The sequence below is a fragment of the Psammomys obesus genome, unplaced genomic scaffold (assembly GCF_907164565.1).
Source record: "Psammomys obesus unplaced genomic scaffold, mPsaObe1.curated_primary_1811, whole genome shotgun sequence".
Classification (NCBI taxonomy): domain Eukaryota; kingdom Metazoa; phylum Chordata; class Mammalia; order Rodentia; family Muridae; genus Psammomys; species Psammomys obesus.
In genome coordinates, this window is record NW_026590859.1 from 2,422,908 (window position 1) to 2,440,618 (window position 17,711).

The 17,711-nt window shown below is 52.4% G+C and overlaps 1 protein-coding gene across 1 annotated transcript in view; it reads left to right on the forward strand.

The window, feature by feature from the left end:
* Hhat (hedgehog acyltransferase) overlaps window positions 1–17,711 on the forward strand; it is a 199,362-nt gene that overhangs the window by 85,067 nt on the left and 96,584 nt on the right. The window contains exon 9 of the mRNA XM_055609242.1: window positions 7,181–7,216. Coding sequence (XP_055465217.1) covers window positions 7,181–7,216 — 36 coding nt within the window. The remainder of the gene's footprint in view (window positions 1–7,180; window positions 7,217–17,711) is intronic.

Consider the following 17,711-nt stretch of genomic DNA (forward strand, 5'->3'; position numbering starts at 1 on the left):
CTGTGTGTGAGGAGACAGTGAGCACAGAGCTGTGTGTGAGGAGACAGCACAGAGCTGTGTGTGAGGACGGGCCTGCTGTTGGCCTTGCACACCTCCGTTTGCAGTCGCCTGCCCTAGGCTCTGCTCCTGGAGAATTCCCACAGGCATGGCTGTGCAGACCAGAACACTGACACACATAGCCTACTCACAAGTCACCGTGTTCACAGACGTGGCTCTCTGGCCAAATCCATCCCTTGGAAATCTTCCCAAGGTGTGTGCTCAGGGAGACCCTGTCACGGGGCTGTGACTCAGGAGTAACAGGCTCCAGGACAGCAAATAGGAACCCTCCGGCCTGCTGGCAGCATTGCACAGGAGCTTGACATTGAGGTCAGGGCCAGTGAACCTGGTGCCACACCTAACTGTCAGGTGTACACTCAGTAATAGGAAAAGACCGGGAAGAATTTCTGCCACTCAGAGAAGTGTTCTGGCACAGATTTTTTACTTTTAATTTAGAAAAACACTTAAAACATGAAGTTGAAACAAGTGTGGCTTTCATTCTTTTTTAATACCAGAAGACAAAAATAGCAAGGAGTGCAGAAGCAAACGTCTGTGCAATAAGCTGAAAGCAGCGAACGTGTGTTTAAGAGTCTCATTATGTAGCTGTGTCCCTGTGAGAAGCCATGCACACGTACATACACACACACACACACACGCACACGCACACACACATGCACATGTCCTTGAATGAAGAGGAGAACAGTGCTTTTTTATGCACCATTAAATACTGCAGTTCTGCAGCAGGACTCGGGTTTCGTCCACACGGACCTGTGTTGGGGGGGCGCTATTTCCTGTGCACCACGCTCGTTCTGTGGGTTTCTATCCCTCGGGATGGGGGAGGCCAAGGGGGAAATGACGTTCGTTTGCCATGTACGAGGTGAGTGGCGGCTCCCAGACATCCGAGAAGCGGTGCGCAAGCGCGGGACGGCGGCGGCCCCAGAGGCCGGGAGGAGGCTGTGGGGGAGGCTGGAGTGCGCCCCAGGACTTGGGGGCCCTGCTTCCCGAGCCAGGCAAGACCCAGCAGGCCATGCGGGGGAGAGGGGCAGCCGGAGGACGGGCGCTGCTGATTACACGGTGTTTGTGAGTGGACCGCAGTGCGGCTCGGCTCCTCCTGCGTACCAAACATACGTGGCACGCGGCTCTACACTGACAGTCTGTGATTCCTCACACCGGGCAGTGCAGAACGCAGCGTAGCGGCGGCTCAGAAGGCCGAGCGCCCGCGTGAACATGCTGTGAATGCTGGTGTGAGCGCCGGCGGGTGCTGTTCGCGGCTCTCGTTTCACACCCTGGTCCACATCCAGCCGGAGAGTGAGAGGACCCGAGGGCTTTGTAGCGAAGGCCTCACGGGGCTGTGCTCGCTGTGACCATGTGGCTTGGGTGTGTAACCTCGGTAATGAGTGAGCCGACGGGAATTGTCACCTGTGGATAAACGGTCTCATTAAACTTTTATAGGTTTTGAATAGGGATTATTACATTCAGAAAGGTATGCCCTACTTCAGTGAATCTTGTAGGATAATTGCAACATGATTGTTAATATAATTTGATATCCCCTGCTGTGAAAAACCAATCTGTCTTCCCCGGTAATCCTTTTTTTTTTTTTTTTTTGTAGAGAAAGTGACTGAAAGAGAACAAATTACCTTTCAAGTCCCAAGGAATCCCTAGCAGGAAGTCTCGGTTCACAGGGCGCATGGAGTGGTTTCTGTCCTCCATGAGTGCGGAGGACCAGCCGGGATGGTCGGCAGCCATGCTCCTGGGGGGGAGGTATGACACCACCAAGGCTGTTAGCCCACTGCCTGGCATAGCGAGGCCTGGAGGGGGCGCTGTCCTCGGCACTGCTGGGACCTCGGAGGACCCCAGGCTGGGCTTGCTCTCAGTTGCCACTCTAAGCCCTCAGTGCCCACCATCAGAGCCACCTGCCAGACCCGGGCCCAAGCTGGCCTACAGTGTGCCACCGTGTCCGTGCTGGGAATGGAACCCGTGTTCTCTGGAGGAGCAACTAGTGCTTTAAATCACTGCGCCGTCTCTCCAGCCTTAGCTTTCGAGACAAAATCTTTTATTATATCTTGAACTGGTTCATCAAGGCTGCCTGGCCGGCAAGCACCAGAAATGGACCTTTCTTTGCCTCTCTAGGGTTGGTATAACAGGTGTGTACTGCTGTGTGTGGCTTCTATTTTCTCCCCTCTCCATCTGACATTCATCCTCTCCCTCTTTCTCTCTGTCTCTCTGCCCCTGCCCCCTTCTTTCTTTCTTCCATTCACGGGAGTGTTTTGTCTGCACATGAGGCTGTGTAAGATGAGTGTCCTGGTTCCTGTGCAAGCCAGAGGAGGACACTTGGACACCTTTGACCTGGACTTACAGAGAGTTGCTTCCTGCCATGTGCATGCTGGGAATCAAACCTGGGTCCTCTGGAAGAATAGTCGGTGTTCTTAACCACTGAGCCACCTCTCCAGCCCCTGTGCCTGGCTTTTATATGTGAATTCCAGAGAACTCAACTTGGTGTTCATGCCAGGGCGGTATGCCCAGATCCAGTTAGCACCTGATGCTAACTGAAGCCTGCCTTCGTCAGAGAGGCTGGGACAAAGCCGTCCCATCCCAGAAACAGCATTGCAGAGTGCACCAAGAGTGGGTAAGCACGCTCGGGTCTTAGCAACTTGTCCGATTAGCTCCCACCTTCTTGTCAGTCCTCACATTTGCAGGACTATGAATGCCAAACCTTGGCAGCCCGATGATGGAATAGATGGGTGAGGAGATGAAGAGGATGTGAAGATTGTAAACTGAGGGCAGAGGCCACGAGCCCGGTACCCTGTGTTAAGTACTGCCTGTGTGTTCCAGTTCACACCACCCCAGCTGTGGCATGGCAATCCCTAGCCCCAGTTCATCCATGTTTCTACTCCTGGCTACCTGAGGTCAACCTGAGGACCCAGAATGAGGCCTCCTCCAGGCAGGCAGCCTGGCAGAATTCTCCTGTGTCAAGCAGGGTCTCAGCAGATCGGGAGACACACCCGTGTGCGCTGAGTGCATTTGCACTCTGCTGTCCGATGCAGAGGCCTTGTTAGGGGGAAGCTTGGTGAAGCTCTGCAGTCACAGCGGTGAGTGAAAGCCACCGGCTCAGGAGCCGTCACTGCAGCTCATCTGTGCACAGTGACCAGCCGCGTCCTGCTGCCGTGGCAGTGGGCGCTCACAGGTGAAGATGCTTCCCACGAGTACCCCAAACCACGGAGCCCATGCCACACACATGCTAGGCCAGCGTGCCCTGCCGTGGAGTGACCACCACACTTGCCTTTGGCATTTTTTTTTATCTTGTCTTATATTTTAAAGTTCGTTTATTGGGGATATCAGCACAGTGAGGAAGCAGAGCGGTTTACAGGAACCGGTTCTCCTCTTCCCTCCACCACGTGGCTCAGGGCTTGAACCCGAGGCGGCAGATTTGTGGTGAGCAGCGTGCCTGCTAAGTAATCGTGCCAGCTCCTGCTTTATGACAGGCTTACTATGTGGCTCAGTCTGGGCTTGAACTCTCTGTGTAGCCCAATCTGTGCTGGAACTCAGGATCCTCCTGCCTAAACACAGAGCTCAGCAGGACTCCAAGGCCACGCCAAGCCACAGCCGCCTGTTAACCCTTTATAGCCTGTGTTTGAGCTCATCAGGTGAGCAGAAGCTTGGTGCCTTGTTAGGACTTTGCAGCTTTCTAGAATATTCCCTTTGGTGAAGACACATTTTGCCTCTCGGAGTTTGTTGTGTTTCATAGCGTACCTGATTCTGAATGTTCAGTTTTTACATAGTCAGTAGGCTGAAGTACTTGAAGGCAGTGTCCGGCTGTGAATGCTTGGTGCAGGTAGGTGAAGATCTTGGACTACCCCTTCTGAGGACAGGGCACCAAGAAAGGGACCTCTCTGATTTGCCCTCTTCCGTGGGGTACTATGAAGTGTCATCTCTGTGGAGACAGAGCAGTGGCTGTGGGGATTAGGAGGAGAGCTGCTGTTTAAAGGCGCCCATGGGAAGCTCAGCTCTGAGGTGGAGGTGATGGAGGCGCAGCTCTGGTGGGGTGCTTTGCAGGGAATGGGCTCACGGGGCCTGAATCCTTCACCGCTGAGCCCTTCTGCCGAGGCTGACCTCTGCCACAGTGTGGATGTGCTTGGTGGCGTTGGTCTGTGTGCCCAAAGACGGGGAAGATGGCAAATGTACCGTGTTCCCACCGGGACTATCAAAACAATCAGCCTTTGTGACCCACAGCTCTCACAGGAGGTCACCCAAGTGCAGCTTGGTCATTTTGTTCCGGTCTGGACACAGTGGCCACCGACTGTTACTGTGGGGGCCACGGGAGGCCAGAGACCCAGGTCACTGCTGTGAGGCCAAGCAGAATGAGGTGGTCCAGGCTCTTGGAGCTGCTCTTCACACCTTCCCAACCTCATTTACCCTCAGCTTCACTCACACAGCTCCATGGTGAGTGACAGTCGCCTTTCTCCCACCTGGAATGACCCCTGGGGCCTCCCATCATCCACCCCATCTTTTCCTGATGACCCACACGATCTCTTTAACTGACATATTGTAGCAACCACTTCCTCAGCTTCCCAAAGCATGATCAAACAAAGCCTGTTCTTCTTTGAAAGCCCTCTACTACCTCTGTCCATGCTTCAGTCTGTCATGCCCAATCTTCATTTTGGGATAGCTCTAACTTCTCATCATAGGCATCAACCCCGGGAGCACCAGGGGGGAGCACCTTCCCTCCGCCGTCCTCAGCTTGCTTGCTGCCCTGCCTGGGCCCTGGGGCACTGTGAGGCATCTCAGCCTTTGTGCGGAGCATGCCCCTCAGGGGGCTCTCTGGAAATGGTGCCCACGATGCTGAGGACTTCCGTGCACCAGGTGCCGTGCTGAGCCACGTTTCTGCATTAGATCTCTTAATTCCTGCAATTCCCCCGTGAATGGGGTCTTTTCACCCTCGCCCTGGGAGCTGCAGCTCGGAGCCCTCCAGACGCAGGCCCCAGGGTCTGCTGGCACCTACAAAACAGCTGCTTAGAGGAGATGCCTTGAGCAGGGCAGCTGGCGGAGAGAAGCCAGGTGGGGTGGGGAGCGAGCATCAGTTCCATTTAGCAACAAAGGGAGTCTGGGCCTCTGGGGACTGCTGGGGCACCGTGTGCTCAGAGGGATGCTGGAGCAGGCCAGCTACCCTGGGCCAAGCAGAAGTCGGGGTCGGTGGGGGTGAGTGGGTGGGGAGTGGGGGGTGAGGGACCCTGAGCATCACGTGCTCCAGGCTCAGCCTGGCACCAGCGGAGGCTCCTCCCGGCCCCCAGCATGGTTACTTAGCTCTCTGCATGCTTGTTCCCGCAGTCACACACCGTCTCGGCAGCAGCGGCGTGCACCGCCGAGCAGCGAACATGCACAGCGCCTGCTGTAGTCTACATGTTCAGTCAGCTGTGGCTCAACTGTGACCCGCCCCACCCCAGGCCCACAGGTGGCCGTGCTGTGTGGAAGGTTGTGGAACCTTGGAGCTTGAGAGAGGCCTGTTGTGCGAGCCTCAGGTCGTAAAACTGGAGGTTTTCTCTGCAGGCATTTCTTTCTCCAGAATTGTGCGTTTACTCTCATTATTTGTGGTGTGGATGTTTAAGTTTTAAAAAGCATTTAAAGTTTGTATGTGTATGAGGAATGTTTTCCCTGAATGTATGTCTTAGTATCACAGCCCAGGGCCCATGGAGGCCAGAAGAGGGCGTCAGATCCCTAGAGCTGGAGTTACAGATTATCGTGATCCACCGTGTGGGTTCTGGGGTTTGAACCTGGTTCTCTCAGGACAGCGCCATGCCTGCTGAGCCACCCCTCCAGCCCCCGTGCTGTGGAAATTTGCCTACATGAGAGTTGCCCTCAATATAATCGTAGGGAGGGTCTGGTGTCAAATCAAATGAAAGGCGCCAGACCTCTGTGGGCAGCTCTCCCCTGCAGACACTTCCACGCTTTGGTTTTGTGACACGGCATTGGCCTTGCCATTTGCAGAGTTCATTCTCAGGAACCACAGGATTCAGTTACACACGCAGAACCGCCGAAACGTGCTGGGCCGTGGCAGAGCTTTCCTGGTCTCATGTGCGCGTCTTGGTGCAGTTTGTATTTCTCGAATCTCAGTCTTCCTGAAGTTTGTGATTGTTCCAGGGACTGATGTGTGACTGACGCTGTCTGTGTTTTGGCCTTGGGTTCTCTCTTCTCACCTAGCCTTAGTCCACAGTCTGTAAAGATGAACCTGTAGAAGGCAACCCCTGGAAATCCTGCTGTAGTGCCAGTAATCACTAGTTGTGCCCCAAGGTGCCCGTCTTGGGTGGCTAGAGACAGTGCAGGATCGAGAAATAGGCCTAGGCGGTCATAGTCCTTGCTGGGGGAGTCCTGTGCCCATTGCCTGGAGGCATAGCAATTGCTCTGTCCTCCGGCTGACTCGCAGTCCAGGAGGCCAGTCTGATCGCCCGTGGCATGAGATGAGCAGAGATTCTCCACCGTGTGCGGACATCCCAGCATTTTCACCTCGGACCCCAGGAAGAGCAGGGCCCTGGCTGGCCCGGGGTACCAGAGTCAAGAAACATGAGCCATGTGGGGTGGCTTTGTCTGGGCTCGCAGAGGGCCTGGGTGAGGCATGGGACAGCGCCCTTGTCCAGGCTCTCTCAGGCAGACAGCTGTGGACAGGGCGCTTCCAGGTGGAGATTGGCAGGGCCCACACAGCGTGGGGCTCCAAAGGTGGCGCTAACCTACCCTCCTCCCTTGGGCATGTGGCTCTGGGCTTTCAAACCCATTTCATACAGTTTTGGGTGGATAAACGCTGGGGTGGCTGGTTGTCAAAGGACCTTCCTACTGCCACGAAGAGAGTGCCTGGCACCCAGCTGTGGCCTTTATGTGCAGAAGAGCTCAGGTTCTCAGCACCTGTGCTCCCAGACTCTGTGGCTTTGCACTGGGACCCCTTGGCTTAGGAAAACTTTGTGGGCTCGGTCCCCAGAGCTTCTAAATAGGGTGATGGAGTCCTGTGTGGCCTGAGCTGCCATCGCCGCCCTGTGGCAGCCCCCCATACCAGAGGACCCGAGGATGGCTTCATCTTCACAATGCTTGGAATGTAAATTCTGGAGTCTGCCGTTGCTGTGGGTAGTTGGTTTACGGGTGTGTTTGTCTCTTTAAACAGGTATTTCGATGTTGGACTACACAGCTTCCTAATCAGGTAAGCCAGGGCCACCGTCCTCAGCTCCGACCAGACAGCAAGTCTATTGCAGAAGAGTGCAGAGGGAGAACCTTTGAAAAGGACCATGATTTAATTACTTGCCAGGAAAACACTGTTAACACCGTGTGTGTGTGTGTGTGTGTGTGTGTGTGTGTGTGCGTGTGCGCACGTGCGTTTTCACCAATCTTGTGAATAATCACTCAGATCCGTTTCTATCAGAAGTGAAAGGCAACCAAACCGTCCTACCTTGCTTAGTGTCGCTGTGATAAAACACCGACCTAAGGAAAAGCTTTAAGTTTGCAGAGCCACCGTCAAAGGGAGCCAAGGCAAACCCTGAGGCCGGAACTGAAGCAGAGGGCACAGAGGGTCACAGCTCACTGGCTGGTGTCTTCTGGCTTGCTCACTAGCTTTCTTATAGGGCCCAGGCTGAGCTGTCAGGGAGTGGTGCTGTCTGTATAGGCTAAGCTCTCCCATAGCAGTCAGCACTGCTCTGCAGACGCGCTCACGGCCAGTCGGATGAATCCTCTCAAGGGTGCCAAGGTGACATCCAAAGTGAGTCATGGCACTTACTGAGGCCTCACTTCCATCTCCTAGGCCTCTGGGAAGAGAAAGAGAACGTGAGAAGAGAGCTTTATTGGTTCATGTCGGACACTCAGTGGTCCATTCTACCAACTCTCTCCCATTGAGTTTAATCATTTAAATCTGAATCAGTCACTTGTTTTGCAGCCATGGAGACGTGGCCTAATGCATAATTGGTTTTATGGACAGGGGTTCAGAGCCTAGTGCGTTGGTGGTTTTTACCAGAGTTGTTTTAAAGAGCATGTTGATTTTAAATAGCTATGAAGTTAAACAAATCAGATAGAAATAAGTAAACCAGAACACCGACAGTGCTGATGAAATGTATGTGATTTTGACAAGCAACGTTGCAGGGTAGGAAATGGCTCTGAGGTTTGGAGCACTTGCTGCCCTCGCAGAGGTCCTGGGCTTGGTTCCTAGCACCCACTTAGTGCTCCCAACCATCCGCAACTCCACCTCCAGGGCAGCCAGTGTCCTCTTCTGGCCTCTGTGGGCACCAGGCACTCACGTGTGTACACGATTACAGACGTGCAAGAAAAATGCTCATAATATAAAATAAGTGAATCTTAAAAACTCCAGCTTTGCTATGTTTCCTAAATGTTTCATAGTGATCAACATTCTCTTTAAAATGTTTTAAAATATCATCAAAACGCCTGATAAAAACTTAGCGGGGAGTAACGGTTTCTGAGGGAATGGCTGTAGACGAGGTTGTAATAAGGAGCCAGCCATCAGCTGGTGGGGTTGGCTTCAGTGAATGCGTTGCAGCTCCTGTTACTGATTCCGCAATTGTGTTAAACTCCAGTCGCTGTGCTTCTGTATGTGTGGTGGTTCAGCTGGCCGCAACGCATGACCCTTCCCCACCATCATGTGTGCAGAGTCTCTCTGCTGGGCTGCGCGTGGCAGTGTCCCAGCAGCGTCCAGCCTGACTTGCCCTGCTCCGAAGCCTCCTCAGAGGCTGCGCATCGGACTCTCTTCACTCTGCCCAACATTCTGCGGAATGCGTTGGTTTTCTTTCCGATTGTAAACACAGATAGTGTGTGAACCCTTGGCGCAGCAAGGGTCAGAGCACAGTAGCAGGAAGGATAATGACATAGACACAGATGAGGCAGGTAGACCAGAAAAAGCTGTCTGGGAAGACATCCAGAAGAGCAGCCCCAGCTCCCACACTGTGCGAACTCAGGGTCTTGCCAGCCCACACTCGCTGCTGACTGCACCTCCAGCCGAGTTCGGAGTGTGGACTTGATGTACGCTCATGGAACTGTTCCCACAGTGCCTGTGGTAGACGCAAGTTGGCACTCATTTTCTCTAGTAACTTTCTTCAGGGCACGGGTCAATCCCCAATCATTTGTTAATGTTCAAGTTGAGACACTTGGATGGAATGAGCCTTCAGCATGCAGTTATGGTGGGAGTCAGTCAGTGAAGTGTGGAGGAGGAGGAGGTGTGTCAGACTGGGAGACTGCCCCCGCAGGCCATGAGCCTGCCTTTTGCCTCCCTCCAGGGTGTGTCTAGATGAAACAAACAAAAAACAAAACCCTATTGTGTACCTGAAAGACTTTCCAAGCTTATCTTTGTCAACTGTGGCTTTACTGAGAGATGGCCAGCCCTTGGGGTCCCAGGCATGTGGGGTGCGGGGCCCTGCTTAGAGGCCCTTTGGACTGGCTGTTGCTGGTTCCTGAGGTTAGTGTGTGAAACAAGCGGGGCTTGGAGAGGGAGGTTTCCTGTCCTGTGAATCCTGGATGGTTACCACCCCCTTTCAGGGGAGCCAGAGCACATAATGCATGTGCCTAGGTTGGGGAGCAAGTGACACCCCCTTCTTGCCAGAATCCCAGTCTCTATGCGAGCTGCTTTCACCTCCCTCTTCCCGGCTTCCCCTCTCAGCTCGGATATAACTGGTGGCTCAGAGCAAAGCAGTCCCCTGTTTCAGAGTCTGGAGCCCGGTGGGCTGGTGCTGACTTCCCAGCTCTCTTTCTCCAAGCTTGGGAGGTTGAGCAGAGAGACCAGGTGTGTTTAAGGTCGGATGCCCTGTTAAGAACAGGCTCAGTGACCGATGACGCTAAAGCTCTTTTGTTTTGCTCTGAGGGGGAAGAAAAAGCAGCTGGTGCAGGGTGGGCTGAGTGGCTTGTACTTTCCCAGTGAAGGAACAAGTGTTTGCTAGAGACAGATCTATTGCACCTTCTGGTTGTAGAGAAAGCTGCAGAGCCATTACACAGTGGCCAGTGGCCCAGTGGTGGAGCAGAGAGGGCTGACGCTTTGCTGTAGATTTATGGACCTAGAAGAGAGAGAGCTTACACCTGAGGACTCTTTCCAAGGGAGAAATAGACAGCTTGTACAGGAAGCTGTGCCGTTTTTGTTTGTACTGGCTCCAGCAAGCTCCTGAAGCAAGCTCTGGGTTGCCAGGCTGACTCAAGAGCAGTCCGCCTGAGACCAATCAGCTGTGGCTTTGACGTGCATGGTGGTAGTGTTGTCTTCTCTGTGATGATGCCAGCTTCCCCAGAGCCCATTCTGAGATCTCAGAGCTGAGGATGAGCTTTCGTGTTGACGCTCAGACAGCACAGGGCTCAGGCAGGAAGGGGCTATCACATGGGAACGGGGGCATCTTCTTCTGAGTGTTTTATGATAACACCCAGAAAGCAGTGGCCTCCATCCATCTCACAACAATCAAAGGAAAGACTTTGAGGACGCAGGAACAGCCACTCACCAGGGAACGTCAGAAGACCTTGGCTGGAATTCTTCATGTATTGCTACAAAAGAAAAATGACCAACGTGGCAAAAGAGATTATAGAATAGAATGTCTTTGTCTCGTTATGAGTAGTAGGATGTCGTGTTTAAATTTAGCTTAGTCTAGCTTTGGTAAGAAAGTAAAAAAGGTTTGTATTTAAATTTTAGTGTTGCAGTTTTATCTCATTTAGAATTAGATGTAGAGAGAGCCCTCTCCTGTTCCCCCTTTTCTTTTAGGGATCTTGTCATGTTGCCCAGGGTGGCTGTGAATCCTACAGGCAAGTAATTCTCCTGACCCAGGTCCATGGAGTCGGGGCTCTGATAGGTGCTGCAGAAGTGGAAAACCATCCCTTCAGGTTGAACAACGCAGGAATGGCGGCGGGTCATCGCCATCGTCAACCTGAGGGGACGTGGAATTACCTAGGAGATAGGTCCCTGGGCTTGTGTGCAGAGGCATCTCCAGAGGAGGGTGTATCCACATTGAATATTGCTGACGCTGCCTCATGGGCCGAGGTTCTGGGCAAAATAGAAGGAGTAAGGAGAAAGCAAGGGAACTCCGGCACCCATCTTTTCAGCTTCCTCCCGGGTGCAGTGTGCCAGCTGCCTCCTGCCCCAGAGCTTTCTGCTGGCACAGGTTGCACGCTCAAACCATGAGCCAAAATAAGTCTGTTAGCTGTCTTTTGTCAGAGAGTGGTGCTGAAGAGTGGGGCCACGGCTGTGGTCAGCCTGCTCATGGCTTCTTAGAGCCTTAGGATCGGCATGTTGGAGGCCGTAGAGGCATTTGGAGTTACTCGCTAGCGAAGACCTGGAATGTGGTTTGCAGAGCTTGACTCCAGCAGGTCTGGAGGCCAGTCTACCAGGAGAAATGCAGACAGCAATGACTGAGCTGAACATGGGGTTTCGGGTGGGGAGGTGGAGAGAATGACAACAGGGACTGTGTCAGAGACATTCGAGTTCTGTTCTGACAGAGTCTGGCTGGCAGGGCCTGCGGCTGTTTGGTATTTGCTGTGCTGGGTTTTGTGTTGCTCTGGTCTGGTCTTGCCAACATTCCGCTTCTCTCCTGTGGGATGGTAATGCACTCTGTGACGCTGTATGTTGGGCACGTGTGACTTGTGTTTTCATTGTTTGAAGGCTCACACTCAAGATAATTGCCTTGAGTTGCAAAGCAGAGACATCAGGATTTTGAACAATGTCGGAAGTGCTAAGGTTTGAGGCTCTCAAAGATGAAATAAATATGTTCCATCGCTGTGTGGCCATGAACCCGTGAGGACAGGAGTGGAATGTTGCAGCTGAAAGTGACTTGTGGGTTATCCAGCTGACAAGGGGTGGAGTATGAGAGTTTTCACTGGATGTTTGAGCGGATTTTCGAAGCCCCTTGGAGGCCTGCCTCTGGCGGTGCTTATGAGTGTGGGTGGGCCGTCGATGGTTTGGGAGCCTGAGCTGACACACGCACTCACTTCTTCTTCCTGGACTGTGAGGGCCTGTGACCGCTGCCCCCATTTCCCCTACCACGCCACCTGCCGTGATGGTTGTAGCTTCAAAGTGCGAGGCAAACCCTTCTCTGCTTTCGTAGTCAGGGTTTGTCTCAGTAACTAAGCTGTAGCGTGCCACCCCCTTCTGTCACCTCTGTGTGTCACCTCCAGACAAGGCCTGGGTCACCTTTCTCCTAGTTCCTCTGACATATTAACAATTTCAATTTCACTTTTTTCTGATTTTTTTTATTGCTTACATGCTTATAAATTAATTTTTAAAAAACATCTTATTTTTTAAATACTATGTATATTTAACTGTTTAAATTCACTTCAAATATGTATCTTTTTTTTCCCACAGCAGCAAAATAGTTTTTACCAAAATGTTCACATTTCTGTGAGATACCATGTTTGGCACATGTGAGCCGTTACTTTGGTCAGAAAAAGATACCTTGACGTCTGGTTAGGACTCACAAAAGTGCAAAGTGAGAATGCTGCCTGGGCAGGTACTTAGGTGAATGGGAGTGGCTGTGAGCCTCCAGGAGCCTCTAACGCTCTTGAGAAGGTTTCGTCTAGAAAACAAACCTGTGCTGGCTAGTGTTTTTCTCCTCAGCTTGCCTCACCTAGGCTCACCTGAGAAGACAGCCTCCACTGGGGAGCTCTCTAGATCAGGCTGGGTTGTGGGGCGTCTAGATTGACTTTATTGTTAATTGATGCAGGAAGCCCCAGCCCACTGTGGGTGACACCATCCCCTAGGCAAGGGTTCCTGACCTGTGTGAGACAGGAGACTGATGAGCATGATCAAGCAAGGCTGGCTCTATTCTCTCTGCTCTCGGCTGCAAATGTGGCATCGCTAAGTGCTTGAGTTCTTGCTTTGACCTCCCCTCACAGGAGGACTCTGACCTGGAACTGTAAGTCAAATAAGCCCCTCCCTCTCCTGGGTCATTTTTCTCCGATGTTTATCACAGCAATTAGCAAAACTATAAAGATTCATTTCATACGTGGACAGCCTCTATTTGGAGCATAGTGTTTAATATAGCGCAGATTTGATCCTATACAAGGAAAACATTTGTATGAAAGTGCACTTCAGCCTTCTGAAACGTGATTTGTTCTGATGGAGGGAAGGCAGGCCACGAGGCTGGACAAGGACAGCCATTAGCATGTTAGCTAAACAACCTGGCACTCCCAGCTTTGCATCTTCCTTGCTGACACCTCACGCCTGAAAGGTTCGTGCCTTAGTTCTTCACCTAAGAGTTGCGCTCAAAATACAAACTGGGGCTTGAACTGGAGTCACAGAGATGTCTGAGGCTTATTTTTGTCATGAGGGCCGGAGAGCGGCAGCATGGCCATGGCTCTTGCTACTTTGCCTGGGCTGGCTCTGAGACCCCGGGCCCAAGCGGTCCTCTTGCCCCAGTGTCCTGAGAGGCGGGGACTTGAGGATGTCCCTGTGCCCAGCGGTAGTTGTACCCCGTTTAAGATGGGCAGGATCAGTCACAACGTGAACCCTGTAGCTCGTGGTGGCGTTGATGGAGCTGATGGCAATGTCTGCTCACCATCATTGTGCGTTTGTTTGGGATGTGTGCTGTCCACAGTGTTCGGAAGGATTGCCAAGCATGTTTAAGAAGTCAGTGGTCACGTGACGGATTCACTCAAGGTAAAGCCTCCCCGAGAAGAGGAAGAGAGCCACCGGTAAGCTGTGCCTTGCCCACATTCAGGTCACTTGAGGCTCAGTTCCCAGCTGAACCCAAGCTGAGAGGAAGGCTAAATGGAAAGATGGGGTTCATTCCTGGGGTAAGGTGGGGTAAGGGGAGGATAATTATGGTCTGCATTTAGTCTGACAGCTTAGAAACAAACGGCAGAGCACATGCAAGTTCTGCATTCACTGAAAAATAAGGAAGCCGTGCACACATACATGATTCTAAACACATGGAGGTGAAGCCGGTGCACACATACATGATTCTAAACACATGGAGGCGAAGCCGGTGCACACACACATGATCTAAACCACACAGATGAAGTCAGTGCACACACACATGATCTAAACCACACAGGTGAAGCCGGTGCACACACACATGATCTAAATACACACAGGTGAAGCCAGTGCACACATACACGATTCTAAATACACAGAGATGAAGCCATTGAATATATGTTTGTAAACACACACAAGGTGACAATGAGGAGGGAAAACACTTGCTTAGTTACTGAATACTTAATTTCCTTTTTACTTTGCAAATGTAACACCTTCCTTCCAGTGTTAGTAATGGTTTAAAACACAGCCTTATTAAAGCAGTGTTCCAAGCCGAGCTTGGTGTCTGTGTCTTTGCACCCTGTGGGTCAGTGCTGGGGGCCAGCGGTGTGGGTGTAAACACTATGGCATTTTATATGGTGTGTGTGCACAGGTGTAAACACTACAGCGTTTTATATGGGGTTCGAGCATCCCCTGATTGTGGCATTTAAGGGGATCAGGCCTGCACCTCACTGAGAGCTCTTGGGACTGACTGCAAATCACCGGGCACTGTACCGGAAGCAGCGGCAGAGGAGTGTCACCAAGTTTCCCCGTCCTGTCCACTCCATCCTGGGCGCTGTCCCCTCCCCGCAGCCTTTCTTCAGGCCCCTGTGGGCACTGGTTATGAAACTTTCTGAGCCCAGAATCCTCCGGCTCACCTTAGACCCCGGGCTCTGCTCCAGAAGCCTGTGCTGTGCCAGGTGGAGCTGGGAACATGCCTGGATGACTTTTATGCTCAGGGACATGTGAAATCCATACTTCTACATTATATGTGTGTGTGCGCGCACATGTCACATGTCCTACCCATGAGCGAGGGCTCACTTAACCTGTGAATTCCCCTGTCCCCACAGTGCTCATTATCTACAAGTTCCTCAGCACTGCTCAGATAAATTTTAGTTTTGAGAGCTATAAAGGGGCTTAGAATTATTTACTTTCTGTTTAGTTTGGTTTTGGGTAACAATGGGAGGTGCTGGCACAAGATAAAAAGTCTTAGTTCCGTTCACACAGCAAAAACTCAGCAGTATGTTGCAGCAGAGGCGATCGGGCCTGTCACTGAGACAAGGCAGGCACAGAGGTTCAGCAGCGTGGAGAACGTGAATTAGAGCCTCAGAAGCAGACAGCGAACAGTGGTTGCTGGGGCTGGAGGCAGCCAGAGACACCGGTTACTGATAAGCAGGTAAATGTGAAAGACGAGTGAGTTCTAGAGATCGGCTCTGAGTTATTAGCTTTGTGCTAGAAGCGGAAGAGTCTGTTGAGAGCAGCTGAGTGTGGTGGCACACACCCTTTGACCCCAGCATTCAGGGAGACAGAGGCAGGTGGATTACTGTGTGTTCAAGGCTAGCCTGGTCTACAGAGTGAGCCTAGGACAGCCATGGCTACACAAAGACACCCTGTCTTAAACAACAAACTAAAGCAAACAGAAATCTGTTGAGAGGGTAGATCTCATGGGAAGTTGTTGGGTTTTGTTTGTTTTTAACACTTGACAATGGGAATCTACACCAAGCAGGCATGGTGACGTCAGGCTGTGTTGGGGGCACACTGCTGGGGCAGTGGGTAGTCTGGGCTACCAGGTGGGCTAGGAAAGCGAACATTCAGGTGGTGCTCTGCAAAGGGGAGGTCTCCCTGAAGCCCTGAAATGGAAGGGCCATGCTTGAGGATCAGAGCAGAAGCTGGGGCTTCAGGGTAGGGGAAGATAGTCTGAACTGAACAGGAAGGTGTGGCCAGAGTGATAAAAAGCTTGTAGGCCAGTGTGAACACCAAAGCAGGTCTTGTGGTGCACACCTGTAATCCCACCATTCTTAAGGCAGATTGGGGGATCATAAGTTCAAGGTTGGTCTAGGCTATGTAGGGCAGATTCTGTCTCAAAGCAACTTAGAACAGAAATGCCTGCGGAGCTGTGCACATGACGGTACTGAAGCAGGGAGGAGCGTGATTGGCAGCATCCCCCCCCCCATGTCAATTGGACAGACTGAGAGACCTCCTGTGCTTCTCCAGGAGCTGGGGCTGGGGGGTCTGGCTGGCCCTACCCCTTAGGGAAGCCATTTAGCTTGCCCAGAAGTAACCCAGAGCTGCCATCTCATTGCCCTGTTTGCTTGACCTGTCAACCCTTGGCCTGAGGCAGTTCACCGACACCGCAGCACTGTCCAGGGCGTGTGCAGCTGCCTGGGTGCCCAGGGCTGGGGCTTAGATGCACAGTGGACTTTCTTCCCACAGCAGGTAACCCTGTGTGCAGACCTCGGCAAGCCTGGCTTCCAGCTCCTGCCCTGACTCGTGACTGGTTTCCTGTGGGAGGATTATTGAGGGAGGGGGAGGGGGAAGGAAAGGAGGAAGGGGGTCACGGAGACTGTCTCTGGGTAGAGCAGCAGCAGCAGAGAGAGAGAGAGAGAGAGAGAGCTTTGAGTTCTCTTATAAGGTGACCCAGAGCGGGTGGTCCGTAGGTGGCTTCACAGATGCCTGATATCCGGTTTGTCGGGTCCCTCGGGGCTGGCTGTAGAGGTGCCTGCTTACGGATCCCAACACTTCCACCTTGGATGTCAGCCATGGTGGGCGTACAGAGACCTGCGGACCTGGTGTCTGGTGCTTTCTCTCACTTCTTGTCAGAAGCCCTCCTAGCTTCCATCCCCACGGGTGCCAGAGGCCGCACTGCTGGCCCCGGGCTCAATCTAATGTCCTGAAGTGCTTCTCACTCCATTGCTGGATGGAGAGACCTTGGTTGTGGCTCAGTGGTCAGCGATTTGGGGTCTCAGGTAATTGTGTGACCCGCTGCTCAGTCCACCCAGAGGCTGTTGCTTTTGAGGAAAGTGCTGCTGGAGGGCTTTTGTGTTGTTTTTATGCCTGTAATATACTTAGATTTGTTAACATAGATTCAAAGTCACACCAACCAAAAGAAACTTTGAACACTGAGTGTTGGCGCCCACAGTTCAGACCCCATATGCAATTCCACAAGCGGCGTGGCTGAAGATAAATCTATTATAAGCAATGCCTGGCAGATGAATGGACGTACCTGCAACATAGATGTGCTTTTTAAATGCAAGTGTGTGAGTGAGGGGTGCCCTTAGCAAGGGGCTGTGATGGCACTGGTTCCTAACCTCCTGGGTGGGCCATTTGCTGAGCAGTGTCTTAGTCACCTTCCTTCGAATCACCTTCCTGTGTCTGAGGCTCCTCCTGCCTTCCAAGGATCGTGCCCCGGGCAGAAGCCAGCTGCTCTGTCTTTCTGTACACAGGTCTTAGAGCCCTGGCCTTGAGATTTTGATTTTGAGCTGTTGTGAGTGGGACCCAGTGCCCAGCCCAGGAGTGGCAGGGCTGACACCCACAGTAGGAGACGGAGGTGCCCGGCTGGCATCTGCCTTAGTCCTGGAAGGGCACCGGCGAGCTGTGGTGATTAGTGGACAGTTCCTGCCTCGCCGCTGCCTCGCTGTGAGACACTCTTGGAGGTTATACAAGCTACCGGGACTTCCTTAATGAGCTCCTTTTGTGGTTTAGCTGGAGTGCACTGTATCATTTATTTAAAAAGATAACTAAGGCGGTTACCTACCTGATGGCAGCGGAGACTTGCTCAGCAGGCGGAGCACCTGCTCTTTGCTGGCTTCGCCCATCAGCTGCATCGATTCCACACACCAGAATTAAACCAAATTGCAGCTATTTTTTGCACCAGCACAAGAAACTTCCTGTGAAATGGAAAGGGCATCAGATCAGGCACAGAAGCCCCAGGCTCGGGGCTGCC